A 20,914-nucleotide genomic window follows, 5' to 3' on the forward strand; every position below is an offset into this window, starting at 1 on the left:
TGCTCACTCAGCTAACCAGAAGGCTAGCTAATTTCTTCAACTATCACTCACTGAATTTGTCTTCAAAAGAAAAGCATTCAAATAGTGAGCTTTTTCAGGGAAAGACAGGCGGAAATAGTGCATATTCATCAGTTACTTAACTAAGTTTTGCCAAAACTTGTCTCCAGTTCAAAAAATGAAAAAGATTCTGCATATTTTTTTAAACGAGGCAGATTTCTCATCACCTATCTTAATGTCAGTCTAGAATTTTATCTGGGAAACACATGCAGGAAATTTTGGTGAAAAGAATTTGCACTGTTTTATAACATTCATTTCTTGGCAATGCCAAGAAAGCACAATGAGAATGAAAACAGAAACTTAGTAACAAAACAGGTCAAACCATAATGCTTATTATATGAGAATTTGAAATGTATTTGTTAGTTCTTGTTTACTCAGAATCAGTTTGCCCACACTTAATACAAACTGCTGTCTACTGTTAGTTTCAGCACTGGGTAAGCTGACAGTCTGGCTAGTTTACCTGCTCTGTGTTTAGAAACTGAACTGGTTTCAGCCGATGGTGTAAGAGTAGAGGCCAACCGTTTTAGACAGGTCAAAAAATATGGCTGTCAATCAATTCACAGGTTATTAGTATACAAACAGTTCTGTACCTCTTCACTGCCACAGCGCTGTAACTTCATCACTTTAGAGCACTTTTTACAAAATGCTCTCAAAGACTGCAATTCTTAAACTTTTCCTTATGCTAAAATTCTTCAGGTCTTTCTCAGACTTTTATCAGTTGGCAAGGAAGAAACAAAACTTAAAACACCCAGCTGGATTAGTGTCCCCAGCATGATGCAAACTGAGCATGTTTGTTCACTGAGTTAGATGAAGTAGTGACAGAGCTAGGAACACAACAGAACCACAGGGTCCTCATTTTATACTAGCTGTCTTTTTAAGTCAGTATGACTTACTAAAACCACTAAGAAAGTACTTTATAAAGCAGATTTGAATATACCGTAACACTGGAAGGATAGCCACATCATGCAGAAACACCTTTTGCCTCTGGAGGCAGGAGGAATTTAGGGGAAGAAAACACTGCAAAGGACTCAATCCATAGGAGTGGTTCCATATCTACTGTCTGACACATGGGACACATTCAAGTCTCAGGAGAATGGAGTTTCATAAGAACATGAAGGAGTAGGGCATCAATATAATACTAAGCTTGGAACCCTCTGATCTCCCTCAGAAGCCAGGAGGTTCTCAGAGACACCAGTTCAGAAGAGTGTTTGCTGTACAGAACATGCTAGTACCTGTCCTTGCTGGATGTCAAGCTATGGTGTATCTCACACAGCTGATACTTCTGAAGCAGCCCATTCTGGGAGAGTTCATGGCACAAAGTTGATACTTGTAGCAGTATAATTTGCTGCCATGGAGAGGGCTATATCCCCCTTGCAAGCCTTCCTACTTACACTTTATGGAGCACAGCACTGCCAACAAGCTCCTGACAGGTCTGAAGAGGTGCTCGGTGTGCCACAGGGCTGTGCAATAATCTATTTCCATGCAATTCTGGAAGATCCCCTGTACTGTAGAAGCAATTCCTCTGCAGATATTAATACTAAGAAGTAAAGAATTAAAGTCATCACAATGAAGAGGGAGAGAATGTTGCATGTATCAGTTTTAGTACTTGTCAGCCACACAGAAAAACTTAACTCTGTGTGTTTGAACAATGATCTTCACGCCCGTTCAGAATGTGGCTTTGCACATCCTATTTGCCAATTATTATTATGCACATCTAAAATGCATTATTTATCATAGACCATATCAAAGTATTAAAAGGTGGGAAAAATATTTCCAACGTCTCATTTTTTAAAGAAGCACAGACTGACTCCCAATATTGAAGTCACAACAATGTGCTGCACATATTAATATAAAAACAGGCATCATGTAATTTCCATCACTAATTGGATACATTTTTTCTGACCAATGAAAACCACATTGCCTTGGTGTTCTACACCAGGTATAACAGATCAGAAGGACTTAACACAGTTTTCTGCTCATTTCAGAGAGCCCAGAGGAATGTCACAGAAGTTCTATTAATTCTGCTAAATAATCAAATACATGAAAACTGCAAATACATGGGAAGTATTCTATCTGTGTTCTTGAAATAAATTGTCATAGTCTTTGCAAGGATACTGCAATATTTTAAAGGTTAATGAGTAATCTTATTTTTTCCACTATACATTACATATCTTAACAAATCTTGTTTAGGGATTCCTGGAACTTTAATATGTTCTGTCCTAACAAAATTGTCTTAACTATTTTCCAATTTTAGAATTCCAAAAATCGAATTTAATTAGCAAAGCATATTTTAAAATTACTTTACATTGTTTAAGTGTCCACAGGTACCTCTATTTTTTTTTAAGGAATTAAATCCCAAACGGTTAAGATTTTACATTCAAAGACAGCTGTAATAAAGAGTTCAAGAATTCTGGGTCCTGGATGTGTATTTAAAATTCTCAGCTAACAAGCAGGAGAGAGGCCGCTAGGAATGCTTACAGATGTCTGATTTTAAAAGGTTTGAGGTTTTTTTGGTTTTGTTTTTGGTAAATTTATTTAGTCTAATGTTATTTATTGTTTATGGCAGTTGTTTGGCATTTAAGACATGAAGTGACCACTCCCCCAAATGAAAGAATCAAGTTACAATCCCCCAAATGAAAGAATCAAGTTACAATCCATTATTTCATTTTTGATTGTTTTTCTTTGTAATAGGTGGGAAAGGGGATCCTGGATAAAAGTCCTGCCCAAGACAAGACTCCAAACTGAAGACTCCTATTATCTATAAATCACTTGTATTTCCTGCGGAGAAAAAGGAGGGAAGAAAGAGACAGAAAAACAGAGACAGAGGATATACCAAGTGAAATATTCAATACTTGTCCTAAACACAATTTCTCTCATAAGCAGTAAGGAATTACCTGATACCTCAAAACTAAGTCTAGAAGAAATGTGTTGCTGCTGTTTTTGGTTTAATATTGAAAACAAATAACTTTTTTTTTACTTGTTCCAGTAGGATAAGATGTGTAACATCTTACATATTTCTGAGATGATGGCAGTATATACTATGAATCATTAAAGGTTACTGTCCAGCTTACTTCCTCATAAAGAATATATGGCTGTTAATGACTGCTCTATTTTTGAAAGATTTTTGAACGAATTCTCTAGTTTTAAAATGAAGAAATGCAAGTATTCTTTCTGTGTAAACCGACTGTGATACTACTAGCAGATATTACCCACTGAGGCTTATTTTAAACTGAAACCAGCAATAAATAAAATTAATGCCACGTACTGTTTGCATAGTATCATCGCTCCCAAAGAGTAACACCACACAACCTCAAATAACTACATTCCTAATTTATTTAAACTATTTTCAAATAAATTACATGCAAGAAAACCTGCATCTTTAAATTTGCATATTGCAATTCTCATTAAAATGTAACAGAATCTAAAAGAGTTGATTTTCCTCTGAAACATTCTTCTAGAACATGGAATAGCTGTAACAAATTAGAAGACAATTTTGGCACCCACTTAAAAAAAGAGAAAAGATGAAAAGCTTTCAAAGTGATGATATGGAAGACAAAAAATACACTACATTGGCCAAAATGAGTTTCCTACCAGTTTTAAAGCTCCTGAAGTTGTATTTCCAGTAGATAAAAATGTTGTCACCTTTTTCCAGGGCTGATGTGCTTTATTTTCTTAAGTTTCTCAGCAATTAGAAACAAAGTCTGACACACTGTAACCTGTTCACACATTTGAAACTTCTCCAGTAGGAATGAAAGTATTCTTTAATTAAAGGTACTGAAGATGCAAAGATTCAAAACATAACAAATTTATAAATTCAAATTGCATTGACAAACAAATGACCATTGTTAAAGTCCATTTTAATCTACAAAAACGATGTAGTCCCATAATATAGCAAAGAAAAGCAGCAGATTTTTCTACATTGACCCGATGGGTTGATTGTTAACCCCCCTCTTTATGAAAATTAGTCTGAAACGTTAGTAGGAAAAAATATCCCCTCTCGCAATACTGTTCAAGGGTGTATTCAGGAAGTTAGTAAAGAGACCTGTTCCAGTGCTGTAACAACCTGGCAGTGTTAAGAGTCCTCCAGGAATTGTAAAAGAGTCCCTTGGGTACACAGGCTAATTCAAGAAAGAAAACATTTTTATTTTCTGATTGAGAAATATGGGTACGTATAGTAACTTCCTCTGAATTACATCAAAAGCAACCAAAACATTAGAGGGCTAGTGATTTTGCACTGTGAATAAAGCCCAACAGCTCTGTAGAAAATGCTACATTTAAAGGGAAGTGGCAAAGCCAGTCCCAACAGATCTCATTTGATTTTCTATTATCCTGTGTTTTTTCAGATGATTACAGGGCTAAAAATCTGTTTCCCATATTACAGATTCAAGGCAGTCTTTATACATATATACATATATTTGTTTTGTTTTGTTTCCTTGCCTTTTTGTTTGTTTGTTTGTTTTTTGATCTCAGAGCTGAACTTGGTTAGGGCAGACTGAAATTGATTTTAAGCAAAATCCCTTCTTTGGAGGGAAAGCCATGAATCTCCCTGCCAGAACAAATGAACACAACTTACCTTGGTGTATTTGATTTCAAGGTTGAGAGTGGGAGAAGGCAGCAGATGCAGAGATGCCATCAGAGCTGCAGGATCTGCCTTCACCTCCCCTGGCATCTCAATTTTACTGGAAGTCATAGTCTTGGGGGGGGGGGGGGGGGGGTTATAGTACAGCCGAGCCCCCCGCTCTGACCTGATGTTGTGTTGTGCTTTGGGTTTCCCCCCCCCCCCCCCCCGCCTCGAAAGCCCGGCGCTGAAGATGTTGCTCTCGTCCCCTGTATATAGGCAGGTGTCAAGCCGGGGCTCTTCTTATTGGACATGGGGGCAGAGGCAGGGGGGCAGGTCCGTCCTACCTAGGGCGAGAGCGGCACAGCCCCGCTCACACGCGCGGCGCAGCCGCGGCTCCCCGCAGGCCTCCGCCGGGTGCTGGGCTCCCGCCGGCCCCGCACCATCCCCGCACCATCCCGCACCGCCCCATCCCGCACCGGCCGCCGGGGACTTCCCCGCCGATGCTCGTGGGGACGGTCCAGAGGAGCGGGACCGGGGAACGCCGCGGGGGGAGCACCACAGCCGCGGTGTCCCCGCTCTCCGCTCCGCGCCGGGAGACGCCAGCCCCGGCCCCGCGCAGCCCCGCCCGGGGCAACCCACGGGCACGGCACCGCGCAGCGCCGGCGGCCGGTCCCCCGCGCTCGCGCTGCGGTGCCCCCTCAGGCGCAGAGCCTCTCGGGCGGCGGGCAGCGGGCGGCCCCTCACGGCGGAGGGCGCTGCCCCCGGGCTGGCGGGGCCGAGCCGGCCCCCCCGGGTCATCGCTCCCGGCCCCCGCCCGGCCGCCCCCGTCCTCCCGCCGCTCTCCCCGCGGGACGCGGCCCCTCCGCGTCGGCCGTGAGGGGAGGGCCCGGCCCGGCGCCTCTCCTCGCCGCTTCCCGCCCGCGGCCCTGCGGCAGACGCCCCCGCCCGCCGCCGCCCTACCTGCCGCCGCGCCGGCCCCGGCCCGGTCCCGCTCGCGGTCCTCGTCCGCCTGCTGCCCCCTGCCGGCCGCGCGCCCCCCGCCGCCCGCCGCTACGGCAGGGGGCCCCCGCCGCCCGCGCGGCGCCGCCTCGCGCCCGACGCCGCCTCGCGCCCCGCCGCGCCCGGACCCTGCGCGCGTCGGCGGCCCTGCCCGCCGCGACATGGCCGCCGCCGCGGGGGCCGCCTCCCCTCGCCCCGGGACACGCTTCCCTCCTGCTGTGCGCTGCGCGGCGCCGCTCCGGCCCGCCCGGTGCACGTTGCCCGTTTTCCAGAGGCCCGCACGCTGCGGGTGCGCGGGCTGCTGCAGGCCCGGACCCCCGTGTGGCCCCAGAGCGAGGGGCTGCCGACCCCGTCTGTGCCCGCGCTGCGCTCAGGAAGGAGAGCAGGCAGCAGGGCAAGGCCCGCAGCCCAGCCGCAGCTTTCTCCTTTCCTTAAAGTTCTGTGCAGAAGGAAGAGGACTAGAGGCTGGAACAATTTGTTCGAGCAACAGCCACCTGTTCCTTTCTGCGGGAGGCCACATGCTGCCCGAGGCCGGGCATGTCACACAGTGGGTTTCTGAGAAGCCCGCAGCCAAATGGAGCCCGGTGCCGTGCTCCCCATGTCCGGCTCCCCATGTCAGGCTCGTCACGCGCACCCCGAGCAGCACGTGTGCCCTGGCCATCTGTCCCGGCTAGCTGGGTGAAACAGCACGTGGCAGTGGGCTGAGGGAAGTCGGAAATGTGTGGCTAAAGCCCTACACTCTCTCTGGTCAGAACTTCTAGGCAGAAAATACGTGAAGTGCCCACGATTTTTGTCACTTCAGGCAAAATCAGTAAGTTCTCTTTCCTGATGCAAACACTCCCAACATTTTGAAACCGATCAGATACCGTGTTTGCAGACAGTATGTTTGCAGTTATAACACTGCAGGTAGATAAACAGAGAAAGGACACCAAAGCATACAACTGTCCAAAGCTGGCACAAACAAAGCAGCAAGAAATATGCCACATGACCTTTTTATTGACTTAGTCCAGAATAAACGAGGATCTGGCCATGTTTTGATTTTGTTACAATATCCGTTACGTTGACTCCATGGATATTCCTTGCTCCTTGTTTTACTGGCTCACAGATGATTAGAAAGGCAGTCAGTGCACCCTTAGTGTTTGTACAGGAGCACGGGACAAAGATTGCTTCTGCACAGGCATGTACACAGGATCCAGAGTGCCATTTAAGGCATTTCTGTGTTAACGTGTACTTCTGTAAATCTCCAGCTCAATAATGAAGAAGGAAACTGCAGATTTTGCTTTCTGTCATTTTTCATACATTTTTAATACTTCTTCCCCCCCCCCCCCCCCCCCCCGACAGAGGAAATGGATCCAAAATACTGTGCTGTAATGTGACACGCAGAGCTGTCAAATTGTGACACTTGGGATAAGTGAGACTTTTAAACGTCAGAAATTCAGTTTTTAATGGCACCCTGGCAACAAGACCTAACACTTCATCACAAGGATGACACATTCTAAAAGCTGTTTTAAAATAAATCAGAGTGGAGATGTGTTCCTTCAAAAACAGACTGCATTAAACAGGTTTGAGGAATGAGAGAACTGTACAACAGTTTCATTCTTAAATTGAGTCAATGAAGTTTGCAGGAGATTTTGGTGAGACGGGATTCTAGTGCATCTGGAGATGCAGTTCAAACCCACATAATTAGGAGCAGCGTAAGCTCCTAATTGTCACCAACCTCCTGTGACTCTGTTTCTCAGCGTCCTGAGCCTCCAGTGACTCTTTGTTGCACAAACCATGCTTCTCTTACGTCTAAAAGCAATTCAGAGTGCAAAAGATCTCACAGCTGACTCACCTGCAGACTGCCACCTAAACCCCGCCAGCGTTCCCCGAGTGGCGAATGGCACCGCACTTACCGTGCTGCAGCTTCTGGTCTACAGCCAGCAGAACGTGGCAGACACCTGCCTTCGCTCTTCCCGACAGTGGGTGTCCAACTGGGTTTTCTCTTCCTCCACCTGGAAAGACAAACGATGTAGGCCTTAGAGCCAAGACCGCAACTGGGTTCTCATCAAGTGCAACAGCAGCTTTGCCAAACAGCATTCGGAGCGAGGTCTGTGACACAATGTGGGACACACTGGTGAATCCAGCTTGGTGAGCTGGTTCAGCCCTTCAGCACTACCCTAGCTTCTATATGATAGCAAACTGAGATATGGCTTCAGATCATGCAAGTTAATAGTTAATTATTAATATTTAATGCAATTTCCTTGTAGGAGGGATTGCTACCACTATTGCCTTGGACATTAGGACAATAACTCAGTAATAACAATGAATACAGAGATAAAATGATCTAATTTGTGGAAGAAAAAACACCACTGAAATGGACAGTGGATACAGTGACCCAAAAATTACAGAGGTATTCTCTCTCACTACTTCGATTCCTTGCTCCATTAATATTTCTTATGCTCCTTAGTGAGCTCCAGACTCTTTCTAAGCACTGACACACACAAAGGAACTGAATCACATCGTTTTGTCAGACACTTCCAGTGACTCATTTCGAGATCAACTTCAAAACCTGTCCCCCAGTGATTCTGATCTGACCCCTAAGTTCTATTCTATACATAGTTCTCTCAGCTGTCTTTCTGGTGTTTAGCAGTGTTATCTCTGGCTCCTCATACAAATTCAGTATTGATTGAGAGAGCCTACTCCTCTTCACCCTTTGCCTTATGCATCCGTAAATGTCCCTCCCGTTTCCTATGTGCTTTAGAAATCAATTCTGGGGGGAAAATAGGGGCCAAAAAGAAACTTCCACTAACTTATTTTTCAGCTCAGATTTGCACTTTTGAAATCTGAACTTCATGTTCTGATATATACAGTAAAAGCTTCAGCCTCAGGTGTCCTATTTTAATTGCCTGCTATTTTCATTACTGACTATGATGGCAGCAAATGCTCTTCAGGAGATAGTTGTATTTTAATTTATCTGCAAATATAAATCACACATTATAGCACTTTTTTTCCTCTAGGTTAATTGAATCAATTCTCTAAATGTCTCTAAGCCTGATCATTTGAAAGAGGTTCGCTGTTTGAAATCTTTTAAGAATTATGGCCCTTGAATTGCACACAGAATGGTATCAGTCCTTGCTCTAGACAGAGGTATTTTATACATAGAAGGTAAAGAGTAATACATATAAGCAATATTATCTGTAAAGTAACACCCATAATACTGGGATGAATCTAGAAAGATATTATGACAGAAATGTTTCAAATATCCCAATTAATTCATTGTCTTAATATTATAAGTCTTGTTAATAATTGCTTAATAATGGGTCTGGATATATTTTATGTTCTAAAATCTACTTTTATTTTCTTTATTTCTACATTACATTTAACATTAAAAAAAAAGAAAAAGTAAAAGCTGATATCAAGAACAACCATTTTTTATTACTGAAAATCCAGGAATGGCCAGTGAAGAAAACTTGATTTACGTAGTTTTTACTAAAAATAAATCCAACAGATCAGTTTTCTGTCCTGTGATATTGGCCATTTTATACCAGTAGAACTGTAAATTGCTGCTATGGTAGATTCAGTCCTAAATTTAAACCTGGATTTAAGCAAGCCACACATAATTCATTTACAGTGACGGTGATGAGACAGAATGTGCTTGGAAAGACTGTCAGTGTTTGGCTCATTTTTAGAAATGAGTCCGTTTCAAAAATTAATATTATGGGTTAAGTCCACACTTGAAATGCAGCATGTCCCACACCAGACAATTGTGCAGGAGGCCCGTTTTGCCTGTGATGGAGTAAACCCAAGATGCAGCTCCTCAAGTCTGAAGTCTTCCTGAGCCCATCCAGCCCACAGTGCTTGGCTGGTCACCACCGTGCAGCAGCTCACCACCCGCTCTGCAAAGCAGCACCCATCTTTTTCCACAGAGTGGACAGGTGGTGAGGGGCTGTGCCTCGGGACAGTGCTGTAAAGAACACTTGCTAATAACTGGGAAGATAACACGCAACATGCTTCTGAGCTGTAGGAACTCTGTCCTGAGTTTAAATACATAACACACCCTCCTATTGTGAATTTCTCTTCAATTTACCTGTTTGAATTTATTATTTGTAAAACACATCAGGCCTCAAATGGATTGACCTTCTCCTAATGTACATTACCTAATGAATGGATGCAATTAACTAATTCATATTGGACTATTGCACTTTCCAGGTCACATTTATCATCACTAAATGTGTGATCTAGTTTGCAAGTTTAAATTTTTTATTATTACCCTTTAAACTAAAGAAATAAGTCTTATATTTAATTACCTGAACTTACATATTCAATTAATAGCTTAATTAACTTAATGAATATGGATACAGCACAGAAGTACCAAAAGATTGCTGCTTGGATGTGCTCCTAAGTACACTCTATAACGGGCATGCTCTGAACCTCAGAACAATTTTTTCTATTATTATTATTTTTATTAAAAATTTTGGCTGGGAAATTCCAAAGAAATTGGGCCTGACAATCCAACATTCCTATACAGGGGCCCGAGACAGTTTTATCACCTATATTGTTAGCATTTCATATGTAAAGACAATCCCAGAAGCAAAGCTTACATTTCTGCAAAGAGGATTTAAACATTCAAATGTGAATCATTCTGACTGAAAGGGAATTAAAATAATGAAAAACAAGCAGAACAGCACCTCGCTTACTAAAGGACAAAGGACGAATGTTTCGAGCATGGAAGCAAAACAAACAAATACTCTCCTTGTGGGACTGAGGCAAGAAAGCACCAGGGGCAGCATCTCTTACAGAAAACACTTCTGTAATGGAGTGCAGAAATGTGGCTAGATGGCAATGAATCTGGGGGGTGCACTTGGAGTGGGAGACAGCTGAAGGTAAGTGGGTCGGCAAGTCAGATGAAGGAAACACTGTCATTTTCCTGTGGTTCAGAACCATGAATCTGCTGTCATACTTAGCTACATTTATTTGTTTGCCAAACATTATTTTGTCTTTTTGCCAGTGGAGTCAAATCTGTAATTACCATTGACTTTTATATATCTTTTTTATTATTTAGGTAGGTTCAGATCTGCTTTTCACAACCCTACAGTTCTACTGGTAGCCATAGTAAGGCACAGGGTGTTTGTTGCTATAGGGAATGTGTGCCCTGTAGAAAGGTATAAGGTTTTGACGATGTATCCCATTCCAGTTAAGAAAACACGGGGCTTAGATCAATGCAAGCCCATAGGATGTACTTTGAGCTTTTCTTCATACAGCATGGGTACAGTTACCAAGAAATCTATTATTTTTAAAAGCAAAGCTGAATTTAAAAATTCAATCTTAATTTTGAGGGCTTTTTATACAGAAACATGATGTAGAAAAAGTTATTCTAAAAAGTACATGCTGTCAATCACCTTTCCTTGCATTTACTTTTCATGTACATTAACTGTTCCAAAAAAGGGAAAGCACAGGAAAAAAGAGCAGGGAATATAGGGCTATAATGAAGTGCCTATATAGGCTATAATGAAGTGCCTGTACTAAATTGATCTATTCTCCAAAGGCAATATTTTTCTTGTATTGAAATAGCTTTTTCCCAGATGCATTCAGAAAGTCAGACCTGCCCATACTGTCACCTGCCAGAGAAGCTTACACTAGAACCGAATCCAGCACATGTAGAGGGAAGCACAGCCTAGTGCAGCAGATAACACCAGTGCACGTAACCACCCGTACAGCATTTCCCTAACACTCTCCTGTTTGGCAGCACTGACAGTCCTGTCCCAGAGCCATTCAGTGTGGAATGTTATCTGTTCCCCACTGTGCCAGCAGGACTCCACAGTGCAGCAGTGCATCACACAGCTATTGCAGAGATTCAACCAACTTGGAAACTCAGGGCCTATTATACGCAGACACGTCTGTACAATTTTTTTGATTTTTTTCACAAAACTATTGAAATTTACTATCATCAATTACATACAAATATATGTAACATATACTTGTGCAACATATCAGTTATGCACTGAGGTGTGATAGCGTGCCCAGCCAATCAAGAACAAAGAAAAGTTTTGGGTCCTGCTTTAAAGGAAGTCCAATTTAATTCTCACTGAAATCAACATCAGTTACAGTGGACTTCAATAAGCTTTGAAGGAGGCCTCACACATTACTGGCAGAAAGTTTGAAACACACATGTGGTGTCTATTTGATCTCATATTCATGATCTGGACAAAATGTTTTATCTGGACACTGAGAATACAGAAACAGAGAAGAAAGTACAAAGAAATTCTTAGTGGGTCACCTTGTGTGCCCTACTGCTCCCTCCAAGGTGGGCCCAGCTAAACCTGAGCTTCACATTGCAGATGCTTGCTTCTATGAGCGCTTATTCACCAGGGACTAGACCAGAGACAGAAGATGATCAGAAAGCACAGGAACTAAAGAAATGTTTTTTTTTGTGTACTCAAAAACATTAGAACGCTGAATTACAGTACGTTCATCCTCACTTACATTTTTTGAGTTCCCCAGCAGCAGGATCAATAAATAAAACAGAAAATGTCCTTTAAGTACCACGCAGCAGTTTCTGTAGGAAAATATAAATATAAACATAAACAGAAATATAAATATAAATTAGGCAAAGGCATTTATAAAGGAACATGTATTACAGTGGACATACTCATTCAGATTTTATCCAATTCAACTAAAATCATCAGATTTAGACAAAAATAATTTGGCACATATTATTACAGTACAAAAAAAAAGTTTTATATTTATAGCCTTGGTGTCCCAAGCTGTGTTGGTTTAGGTTTTATTACATCAGTAATAACAATTTATGTGATACTCCGAATAATGTAGTTTTAAAAATTCAGTACAGTATATCCTGTTACTCATGGGATGTAAACTGTGGGAGCTATGTGTATTATTCTCTACTTTGCTATTTCTGTAGGAGTGAAGATTACTCATAAAAATGGTTAGGTTATATACACTGTTTGAATTCCTACTCCACTTGAATCCAGGTGAGGAGAAGAAATAGTTCAGTTCAGACTGCCTTGGGGGCAAGGGTCCCAAGGGTCTCAGTCTTCTGATCTAAGGTCACACATTCAAGCATGAACAATAATATCAACATGCTTTTTGACATCTCTAAAGAATGCCAATAGATTTGTGAGGCATAACCTCCCTTACCAGAAACCATTTGATGCTTCTACGGACTATTAGCTTTATCTGTGTCTATTGATTTTTTTCTTTACTACAGTTCATCTGATTTCCCTGGTATGGAAGTCAGACTGACAGTTCTGTAGTTCCCATGATCACCCTTGGAGCCCTCTTTTAAGAGACCAGTGGATCAGTGCTAGATTTCCTATGTTCCAGTTTGCTGGCATTAAGATCGAATACAGCAAAAAAAACCAACCCACTGGTACTAGCACTTGAATAACAGAACATTTGAATTCCTTGAGGGAATTCTGCACAGCTCCAGCAATTAGTCACTGTTTAACATATCAATTTCTCCTATATTCTGTCCTACTGAGAATTCATTTTAGAACAGTTCCTCATGCTCAGCCCACCTGAAGTTTGGTTCTGGTTCTTTAGCAAGGCAAAAAAATTCTTTTAGCTTTTCTGCTGAGTTGACCACCTTAAATGCTTCTTCTACACTTTCATCCTCTATAGCTTTACGTAATTTCTTCCAGGACTCCTCTGTGGAAGAAATTTGAAAAAGTTGGTATCACTCCTACATTCTTGTCAAGGTGCTCCTTAAAATCTTTTTGGTAACCTATGTTGTGATTCCACATTTAAGATGACAGTTTGTACTACTTTCTATGATCCTCGTTTATATATGACTTCCATTTTTGAAAGTTGTCCGCAATTTCTTCCCTCAGACTACACAGCTGTTCCTACTTAGAGGTGGCACAGCTATTATCCTTACCATTGTGACACTGGGAGCAGGACCCAGGTAAGGGAGATTGGCAGAGAACAGTAATCACTGTGCTATTTTCTTTTCATTGTTCAGCCACATTGTCCAAGTATTGTATGTGACAAAAAGGCAGTATCAGGGAACATGGATTAGTAATTAAGGTCAAAGATTTCCTGCATTTCTTTCATCTTTACATTTCTCTCAACTTTCACATAATGCCATGTAAATATTTATTAGATTTGGGAAGTGTCTTTAGAATCTCATTTTGAATATAATGAAAGGATATACTGAATTCAAATTTTATGCGTTGCCCCTTTTTTGCATTTGAAAAAAAAAATATTTAAAAGTGTAGTAGTGACTTTAAATTGCTGGTTGCCAAAAGCTGGAAAGATTTGCCAAATTATTGAAGAAAATCTGACAAAGGCAAATGTAAACGGTACATACTTGTGTCAGAACATGGTTCTCCACCCTGTAAAGAAAAAAAAAAAATTATGGGAAAGGCAACATCATCTGGACAAATGAGTAGGGGATTCTGTCTCTGTCACTGACATGTTATTTTGATGTCGTTAGTTGAAAAATAGTTAATGCTTTCATACCTGTTATGAGACTAAACTAAGAGGTAGTTACATACTACTTTGTGAAGGAGACCTGCATCTGCACAAGAGAAAGATCTGCTATGGACAAACAACTAAAAATTGCTCTCATAAATGTATTTATTTATTTCTCATTTTCCTGGAAGAGAGGAAGCAGTTTATCTCATTCCTCCTGTAATGAATGGCCTCCTCAGGATCCTCCCTCAGCTCTACTGTACCCATAATTCTGCAAGACAAATTCTCTCACAGACATAATAAACATATACTTTAACATCCTGTGATAATTAAGGTCCTGAAAAATCTTTGTTTTGCGGCTGTATGGGGTAAAGGTTTGAAAACTGCAGTACATAAGCTGTTTTCTGTGGCTTCCCAGAAGGAGCTTCAGCTGTCTCTGTGCAAGTGCAGACCTCCACTACAGAATAAACCTCTGCATCTGTGTGTGCCTGCTGCTGCACAGGTGCTCACCCAGCTCATGGAGCACCAGGACGGATGCAGTCTTCTTGCAATTCATCACCTATGTGGCTCTCTGCAGGCCAGCATTTTCTGAAGCAGCTAATGGCAAAGTGGTATTTGAATGCTGAGGCAGAGATAGCAAAAAGAACATGCAAAAAGGCTTAAGGATTAAAATTGGATAGTGAGGGTAAACTGGGTGGTAAGAGGGATGAAACTGGTGGTGGTAAAGAGGCTACAGCTGTAGTGAACATTCAACAAATCCTAGACTGAGAAAAAGATGAACACTGATGGGATTGTAGAAGTGACCCATTTGCCCAGTTCCATAAGTCTTTGTCCTGTTCACAGCTGAATAGGGCAGTACTGACGGACCTAAACACATTTGCCACCAAGGTAAAAAAAGGAAGAGGACAGATACAAACTGAGGCACTGGACATCTACAACACATGCTAAAATAACCTACCACAACTGGGCTCAGCTTTTGGTGTTAAGTCAAATGGCAGAAAATATTTGTAAATCAACCAGATGACATGTCAGTGAGGTTAGTATCACATCTGATAAAAGCATTCACAATGCATAAAAGATTAAAAGTGTAATATTTTTCTCTAAGAAGTCCAATTCTTTGAGATATTCACCAACTTCAGGTCTTCAGATAATGGCCAATAATAATATAATGCTTCATATTATAGCACCTATGCGCTTTTAAGCTAAATATAATTGGGAACATACAGTCATTCTCAGTGCTTCATTTGCCTATACTGCATTATAGAGAGCCACTGGACCAAAGCAGATTTCATTAAATGTTCCTAATTCATTCTGCCTCGTTGCTCTTTTGTAAACAGGGCAGGTCACTAGAGAGCAAGGCATTGAGTCCAAAAAGAGCATCGTGTGTGAATGTACAAATTCAACATACAACCAAGGTAAGATTCCTCATTAGCCGCTAAAATCCCTCAGAACTGACCAGGTAAGAGCTTTTATTTACAGGGTAGAGCATAGCATCCTCACAAGCATTCAATCTCTTTTACAACTTCCCCTTGAAAAGGTTTCAGACAGCCAATAGTAGCATGGCTTAAATCCCAATCTAGGTCAGAGTGAATTTTTCAACCATATTTTGGCTCCTTACTTTGTGGTTTCTCTTTTTGCCTTTCTTCTTGATCAGGGTGACAGGAACATTTTATCCATTTTTACCAGGAAGAAAAAAAAAAAAAGTAATGTAGCCAGAAAGATAATGATTAATCCATTCTGCAAGAAAAAAAGAAAAGTTCTGATTGTAAACTTACTGGTATTATCTAACCAGTATAAATAGAAGCATACTCAGACAAGGCACAGGATGGAAAACTCATGATGAATTGTTAGGGCATGTTGTGTTGGTTCTGTCAATGCCTGCAGTCAGATGATTTCACTGGCTGTACAGGATGAAATCTCATATTTCAATGTATAAGTAAAAGTGTCAAAGTTCAGCTGAAGCAGGGACGATTACAGAGCAAATTTTGTGTGTATTTGTAACTAGGGCACCAGAGCAATAGAGGAAGCCAAAATGAGCCGGAAAAGCAAAAGGAGTTTAAAGGAGAAATTTGCCTTGAAGAACAGCTTGGTTAAAGAAGCCCTTTCAGAATTCCTGGGAACTTTTATATTGATAGTAAGTGTCAGCTGCTTTCCTTCCTTCCTACTAATTTAATGTTGGACAGTGCTTGTAGGGGGACATGTATGCTTTTTCTTGTACTATACCAGCAGCGTGGTTACTGCCTGAAAAACAATGCACACCCTTGAATGAATTGCTTCTATTTATGGTAAGTTTGTAATTCCTTTCTTCACCTGATGTAATTATCACTGGCTATTAAAAACTCATAGCTTTATATATTACAACTGATAAACGTTTGATTTTTATAGAAGCAGAATTTCATTGAACAACTATGTTTTAAAACATCCAGATATACACAGTGAATATTAACAATACTCTCGTATTTGTTTTTTAAAAACTCAGCATTTTATTCTACTTTCACTTCTATGCACAACTTCCATTTGCTTTAAAAAACCTATTGTATTGCACATTTAAAAGAGAATTTTAGCTGAGTTATTTTCCTGTGCTACAGAGATTTAGCCATGTGACTTGTAGTGAATTTATTCAGTTACACTGCTGAATCTTCAGAGATTTTGTAAGCTAACTATTTTTGGTTTTGTTTTTAACTATATTACATAAATTATACATTTGCTTGGTTCTGTAGTGCTGTTACAATATTAGGTAAATAACAAAGCTCCATGTTTTCATATCCCCAAAGCTTTTTGACTTCATTTCTTGCTCAAGATTTCTGTGCATTTTGCACTGGGAAACAGAGCTGTCTGGTGATATACCAGGGTAGAGAGCAGGCTCAGTAGCAGAGCTGGAAGTCAAGCAGCTAGAATATTTATGCCAAACTCTCTCTTGCTCTTCTTAGTCTGAACAAGACAGTCTTGCTTATTGCTAAATATTTCATCATAGTGAAAGGGCAGAAAAAAAAATCGGGCATAGGAATGACATAGTGTATTTTATAACTGTAACTATATTAGCTAAATTTCAAGTAAGCCATCTAAAAAATTCCAGTAGCTCATAAAATACATGAAAATAATGGTCTTTACTACAATTCAGCCAACTGAAATGCACAGGCACTAAAGTAACATTATTCTCAAATTTAATACGATCCATAAGACATTACAGTAAGGAGCACATTTAGAAGCAAGGAGCACAAAGCACTTTACAAACATTAATGAATTAAGTGTCACAACACCCTGGTAAGGAGGGGAAATGTCATTATCTTCATTTTATATATTAGCAAACCTGATTAGAGCAGACTGCACAGGAAGCCTGTTGCAGAACTCTGAATATAACCCAGATCACCTGACTTCCAGTCCTCTGTCCTCGCCACAAGATCATCCTCCTCTGTCCATTAATACAATTAAGCAAGTGAAGAAAACGTATTAAAGTGCAGATTAGATTGCAAATGCTATTATTTAATGTCCTGCTGCACAAGACTAGAAGGAAATGGAAACACAGAGTCCATTTTCTATTATATTCCCCATATGAATATAGTAGAAAATGAAGCTTTAAAATTGTTGTTGATAATTTGACTGAATTTCTTAATTCTATTTTACCCTTTCTAGTTTTAAGCTTGGCTTAAAGCAGAGAAGATCCTCACATGGATTAAACTGCAGCTTTCCAAGTGCTCAGATACCTCAATTTATTTTTAGACTGTGCAAGTTAGCAACAGTACAAAGTTTATTGGGAAGAAATGGACTTTTCTGCTGTTATTTATTGATACCGCTTTTAGGCTCTGTCAGCTAGTAAGTTGTTTCTCTTAAAGAGCAGACAAATATTAAACTTATTAACTTAAATTAGAGCTAATCAAAGGGGCACCCTGATAAGTCAGGAGGCAGAAATCCTTGAAAAACAGACTATGTATGCAAAAGAAGTGATAGCTTTCTTCCACTGTACTACAACTATGTTTTAATCCTGTTACAAACTGAAAGCAAGATGAGAGTTCACAGCCTACAGCGCTGTTCATTTGAATCTTTCCTGAAAGCCATTTTTTGCCACTGTGATGGGTTTTACAGCTTGTACGGAGGACCTGTGCCAGGGAGCAGGGCAGGGATGAGCCCTTCCATTATCCACAGGCTCTCTCTGGAAGTCAGTGTTAACCGATGGTACCTAAACCTGTGATCAGCCCAGTACCTCTAGAAGCCAGCTGGGTGAAACTCCATCCCCCCAAATCACCTATTTCTATTTCTTCTGGAGAACGTCACAGACCATGTACTATTAAGAGCTTAAGTTACCATCTTGGGTAACTCTCAAGTCTTGCAATATTATTTTCCAAACTGTAAAGTGTAAAATCTGTAAGATTAATTTCAGGACACCTAGAACATCAGGCAAATAACAAGCCTTCCCCTGGAGGTGAGAAGGGCTCCACCTGCAGAGCTGAACAGAATTGAGACGACAAGCCTTGAAAAAGTCCCTGGGTATAGAGTTTGGATAACATCTCTTGGTCATCTCTACTTAATATGCTGTGGTTTGCCTTGCAGCATAGTCTCAGAGCCTGCAAACTGAATTCTTTTCAGATGAAACTGAAGTGGAAGGAGAGCTCCAGAAGCACAGCAAAGGTGCTGACCGTTAATAGATGCTCAGCCACTGGATCAGACTAGAGATACGGCTAAGCAATCCCCACCCTGAGATGTCCATAGTTAGGTCCTCTAAACTGGCTGCTTCACAGATCTGCTTATATTGCACAGCATGCCTTGGTAATAAGGACTAGCCGCTGCCAGCCCCTTTCTCTGCTTACCAAAGCACCTGATTTGAGGCTTTCTGAGGGTTCAGTGAACAACACCATACCGTACAAATCTGGAAGTCCTCTGCTGTATAGGCAGATCCAATGGTATACAGAGCAGCTGCTGTTATCGCCTGGCTGGGTAATCCTGTTGGTGATTAGGCTACTTTACTCTTAGACCTATTCTTCCAGGGGAACAATATTTCTTTCAGTATCAGGCCGTGAATTATTCCCTAAGGCACTGCACAGCTTCTCCAGTTACATTCTGGGACAAGAATTGGAGCAGTAGAAAACATACATTTTTCAGTCCATAACCAAATGCAAATTGCATGTGGTTTTGGTTATACTGAGCTTTTGGTTAGTGTCTTGAACTATATCACATCCACTTTATGAGGTTCCATCAAGCTGAGAAAATGTTGTGCTTAAACACATATGTGTTTTCTATTAAAAACAAAACAAAACAACAAACAGTGATGCATTTTTAATATAACTAAGTTACACTTGCAGCATAGGCAATGAGGAATGTGCATTAGGCTTGGTATTTCTGTTTTCACATTATTTGTGAGCTCCAGTCTATGCCTTGCATTTGCTTTGGTATGTCCCATGGCAAACCCCCAACCTGCAAAGTTTCATTGTGCCATTTGTAATTTAAAATGAATATCCTCACAAATACACAATCTGCCTATAAAGCTTTGAACAAACATTTGAAAAGGAAGACGCTTTCTATGAGCGGATATTGAGTATTGCAGTTTTTGCATAGTGTGTTTAGAACCAACTTCTGGGACAGGTCCCTCCATCCCACACCTGTGCAACAGGTCCCACAGGCAGGAGAATGCCAGCCCCTTTGTAGTGCGGTGGGCTCAGAGGCCAGTGCATACACACATCAGTCTCAGCCTCAGCCTTCTGTAGTTGGGGCTGTCCTGAGGCCTCCCTTGAGAAAGAGCACTCCGGGGAGCTTTTTGTTTTCCAGCATGTCTCCTGGTTCAGTATGTTTCCTCTCGGGGCTCCTGTGGGTTACTGTGGGAGGGACCAACTGGGTATCAGCACAAAAGAGTAAAGAAGCCATGCTGAATCAGATAGATGGCTTATGTGACTTTCCAGTGAGTCTGCCTGGAACTCAACTAGCCAACTGCCTCTGTGCTTTTAATCATGTTTCTCTCCATATTTCTCCTTTGGGACTTGGCTGCATTGCTCTCAAACAAAATGGGATTTATTCTGGCTTATGCCATTAAGTATATCTGAATTGGAATAGTTCCAAAAAGAGAAGCCAAATGGGCCATGTGGCTTCCTTTACCAGCTACTGCTCACCTAACATAGTTTGTATTTCATTTTCACTCTGAAGAGCATCTTACTAAACAGTTTCCCAGAAAGGAGCTGCACAACAGCCAGTGTCTCCTGAGTCCAGAGCAACGTACGTTTCTTTGATGAAACAGAACACAGGCTTCCATTTAGCATACAAAGACGAGTAGGCAGCATATTTGCAACTTTCCCTATCTATTGCTTCTCTAAGGACACAGTCAGATAAGTGAGTATGACCAACACTGAGCAAATTAAGACATCATCATCCTCAGTTGTTACTGTTGTACCAAGTGGAAAACTAAATGAATGTTCCCACAATTCTCACTGTGCATGGCCCCACCCAAAGTAAACAGGGACACAAAAGCCAGCTAGCAGTGAGAAGGATTCCTTTTCTATTCCAAAGCCCAGACCCCATCTGGAAGCAGGGAACCTCTTGCAAAACTCTCACTGAGGCAAATGTTTGTGTGTGCAGAGGCTGCAGTGCCTCAGCACCTGCATGAATTGAGTGCATGATATCGCCCACTGCAAACAATCCAACTAATTAGAAGAATGGCTATTTACCTGTTGCTCATCAAAATCTTTTTGTCTTGTTTTCATATTCTGACCACTTCATTATGTAAGTTATCATTTCTGCTTTCTTGGGGAGTTCAGTCTTGCCTGAAAAATTTTTAAGTATGACATTTCATGGATTTTTTCAGTCTAGAAGATTAAAATTTAAGCAACTGTTCAATATCTTTCTTTTTGTGGCCCTAGATTCCAGTGCATGTTACTTATAATACTGTACAGTAATATATAT

The 20,914-nt window shown here is 41.2% G+C and overlaps 2 protein-coding genes and 2 long non-coding RNA genes across 8 annotated transcripts in view; 1 reads left to right on the forward strand and 3 right to left on the reverse strand.

Annotated features, from left to right (window-relative positions):
• Nucleotides 1-5,230, reverse strand: part of ALDH1A2 (aldehyde dehydrogenase 1 family member A2) — a 56,378-nt gene extending 51,148 nt beyond the window's left edge. Inside the window, exon 1 of the mRNA XM_080551798.1 lies at nt 4,631-5,230. Coding sequence (XP_080407924.1) covers nt 4,631-4,747 — 117 coding nt within the window. The 5' untranslated portion in view covers nt 4,748-5,230. The remainder of the gene's footprint in view (nt 1-4,630) is intronic.
• A 1,732-nt stretch (nt 5,231-6,962) lies between these two features.
• On the reverse strand, nt 6,963-12,173 carry LOC308176260. Its single transcript, XR_013938189.1, has 3 exons — nt 12,083-12,173; nt 7,513-7,611; nt 6,963-7,408 (listed from the first exon to the last, which is right to left on the reverse strand). It is a non-coding gene; the product is annotated as an uncharacterized lncRNA (long non-coding RNA).
• Nucleotides 12,174-12,967: 794 nt separating this feature from the next.
• The window catches only part of LOC308201182, a 133,856-nt gene continuing 125,909 nt past the window's right edge, over nt 12,968-20,914 (reverse strand). For all 3 annotated transcript variants that reach the window (XR_013956100.1, XR_013956101.1, XR_013956102.1), the window contains 2 exons: nt 15,648-15,766; nt 12,968-13,950 (listed from right to left, as the gene is read on the reverse strand). This is a non-coding gene — a long non-coding RNA (uncharacterized lncRNA). The remainder of the gene's footprint in view (nt 13,951-15,647; nt 15,767-20,914) is intronic.
• Nucleotides 15,834-20,914, forward strand: part of AQP9 (aquaporin 9) — a 29,599-nt gene continuing 24,518 nt past the window's right edge. The window contains exon 1 of one of the 3 annotated variants that reach the window (XM_080608167.1): nt 15,834-16,163. In XM_080608167.1, coding sequence (XP_080464293.1) covers nt 16,062-16,163 — 102 coding nt within the window. In that variant the 5' untranslated portion in view covers nt 15,834-16,061. Of the gene's footprint in view, nt 16,315-20,914 lie in introns of all 3 variants that reach the window. The other 2 variants (XM_080608166.1, XM_080608165.1) reach the window with 2 other exon arrangements.

The sequence above is a fragment of the Anser brachyrhynchus genome, assembly GCF_964034855.1.
Source record: "Anser brachyrhynchus genome assembly, chromosome: 11".
Classification (NCBI taxonomy): domain Eukaryota; kingdom Metazoa; phylum Chordata; class Aves; order Anseriformes; family Anatidae; genus Anser; species Anser brachyrhynchus.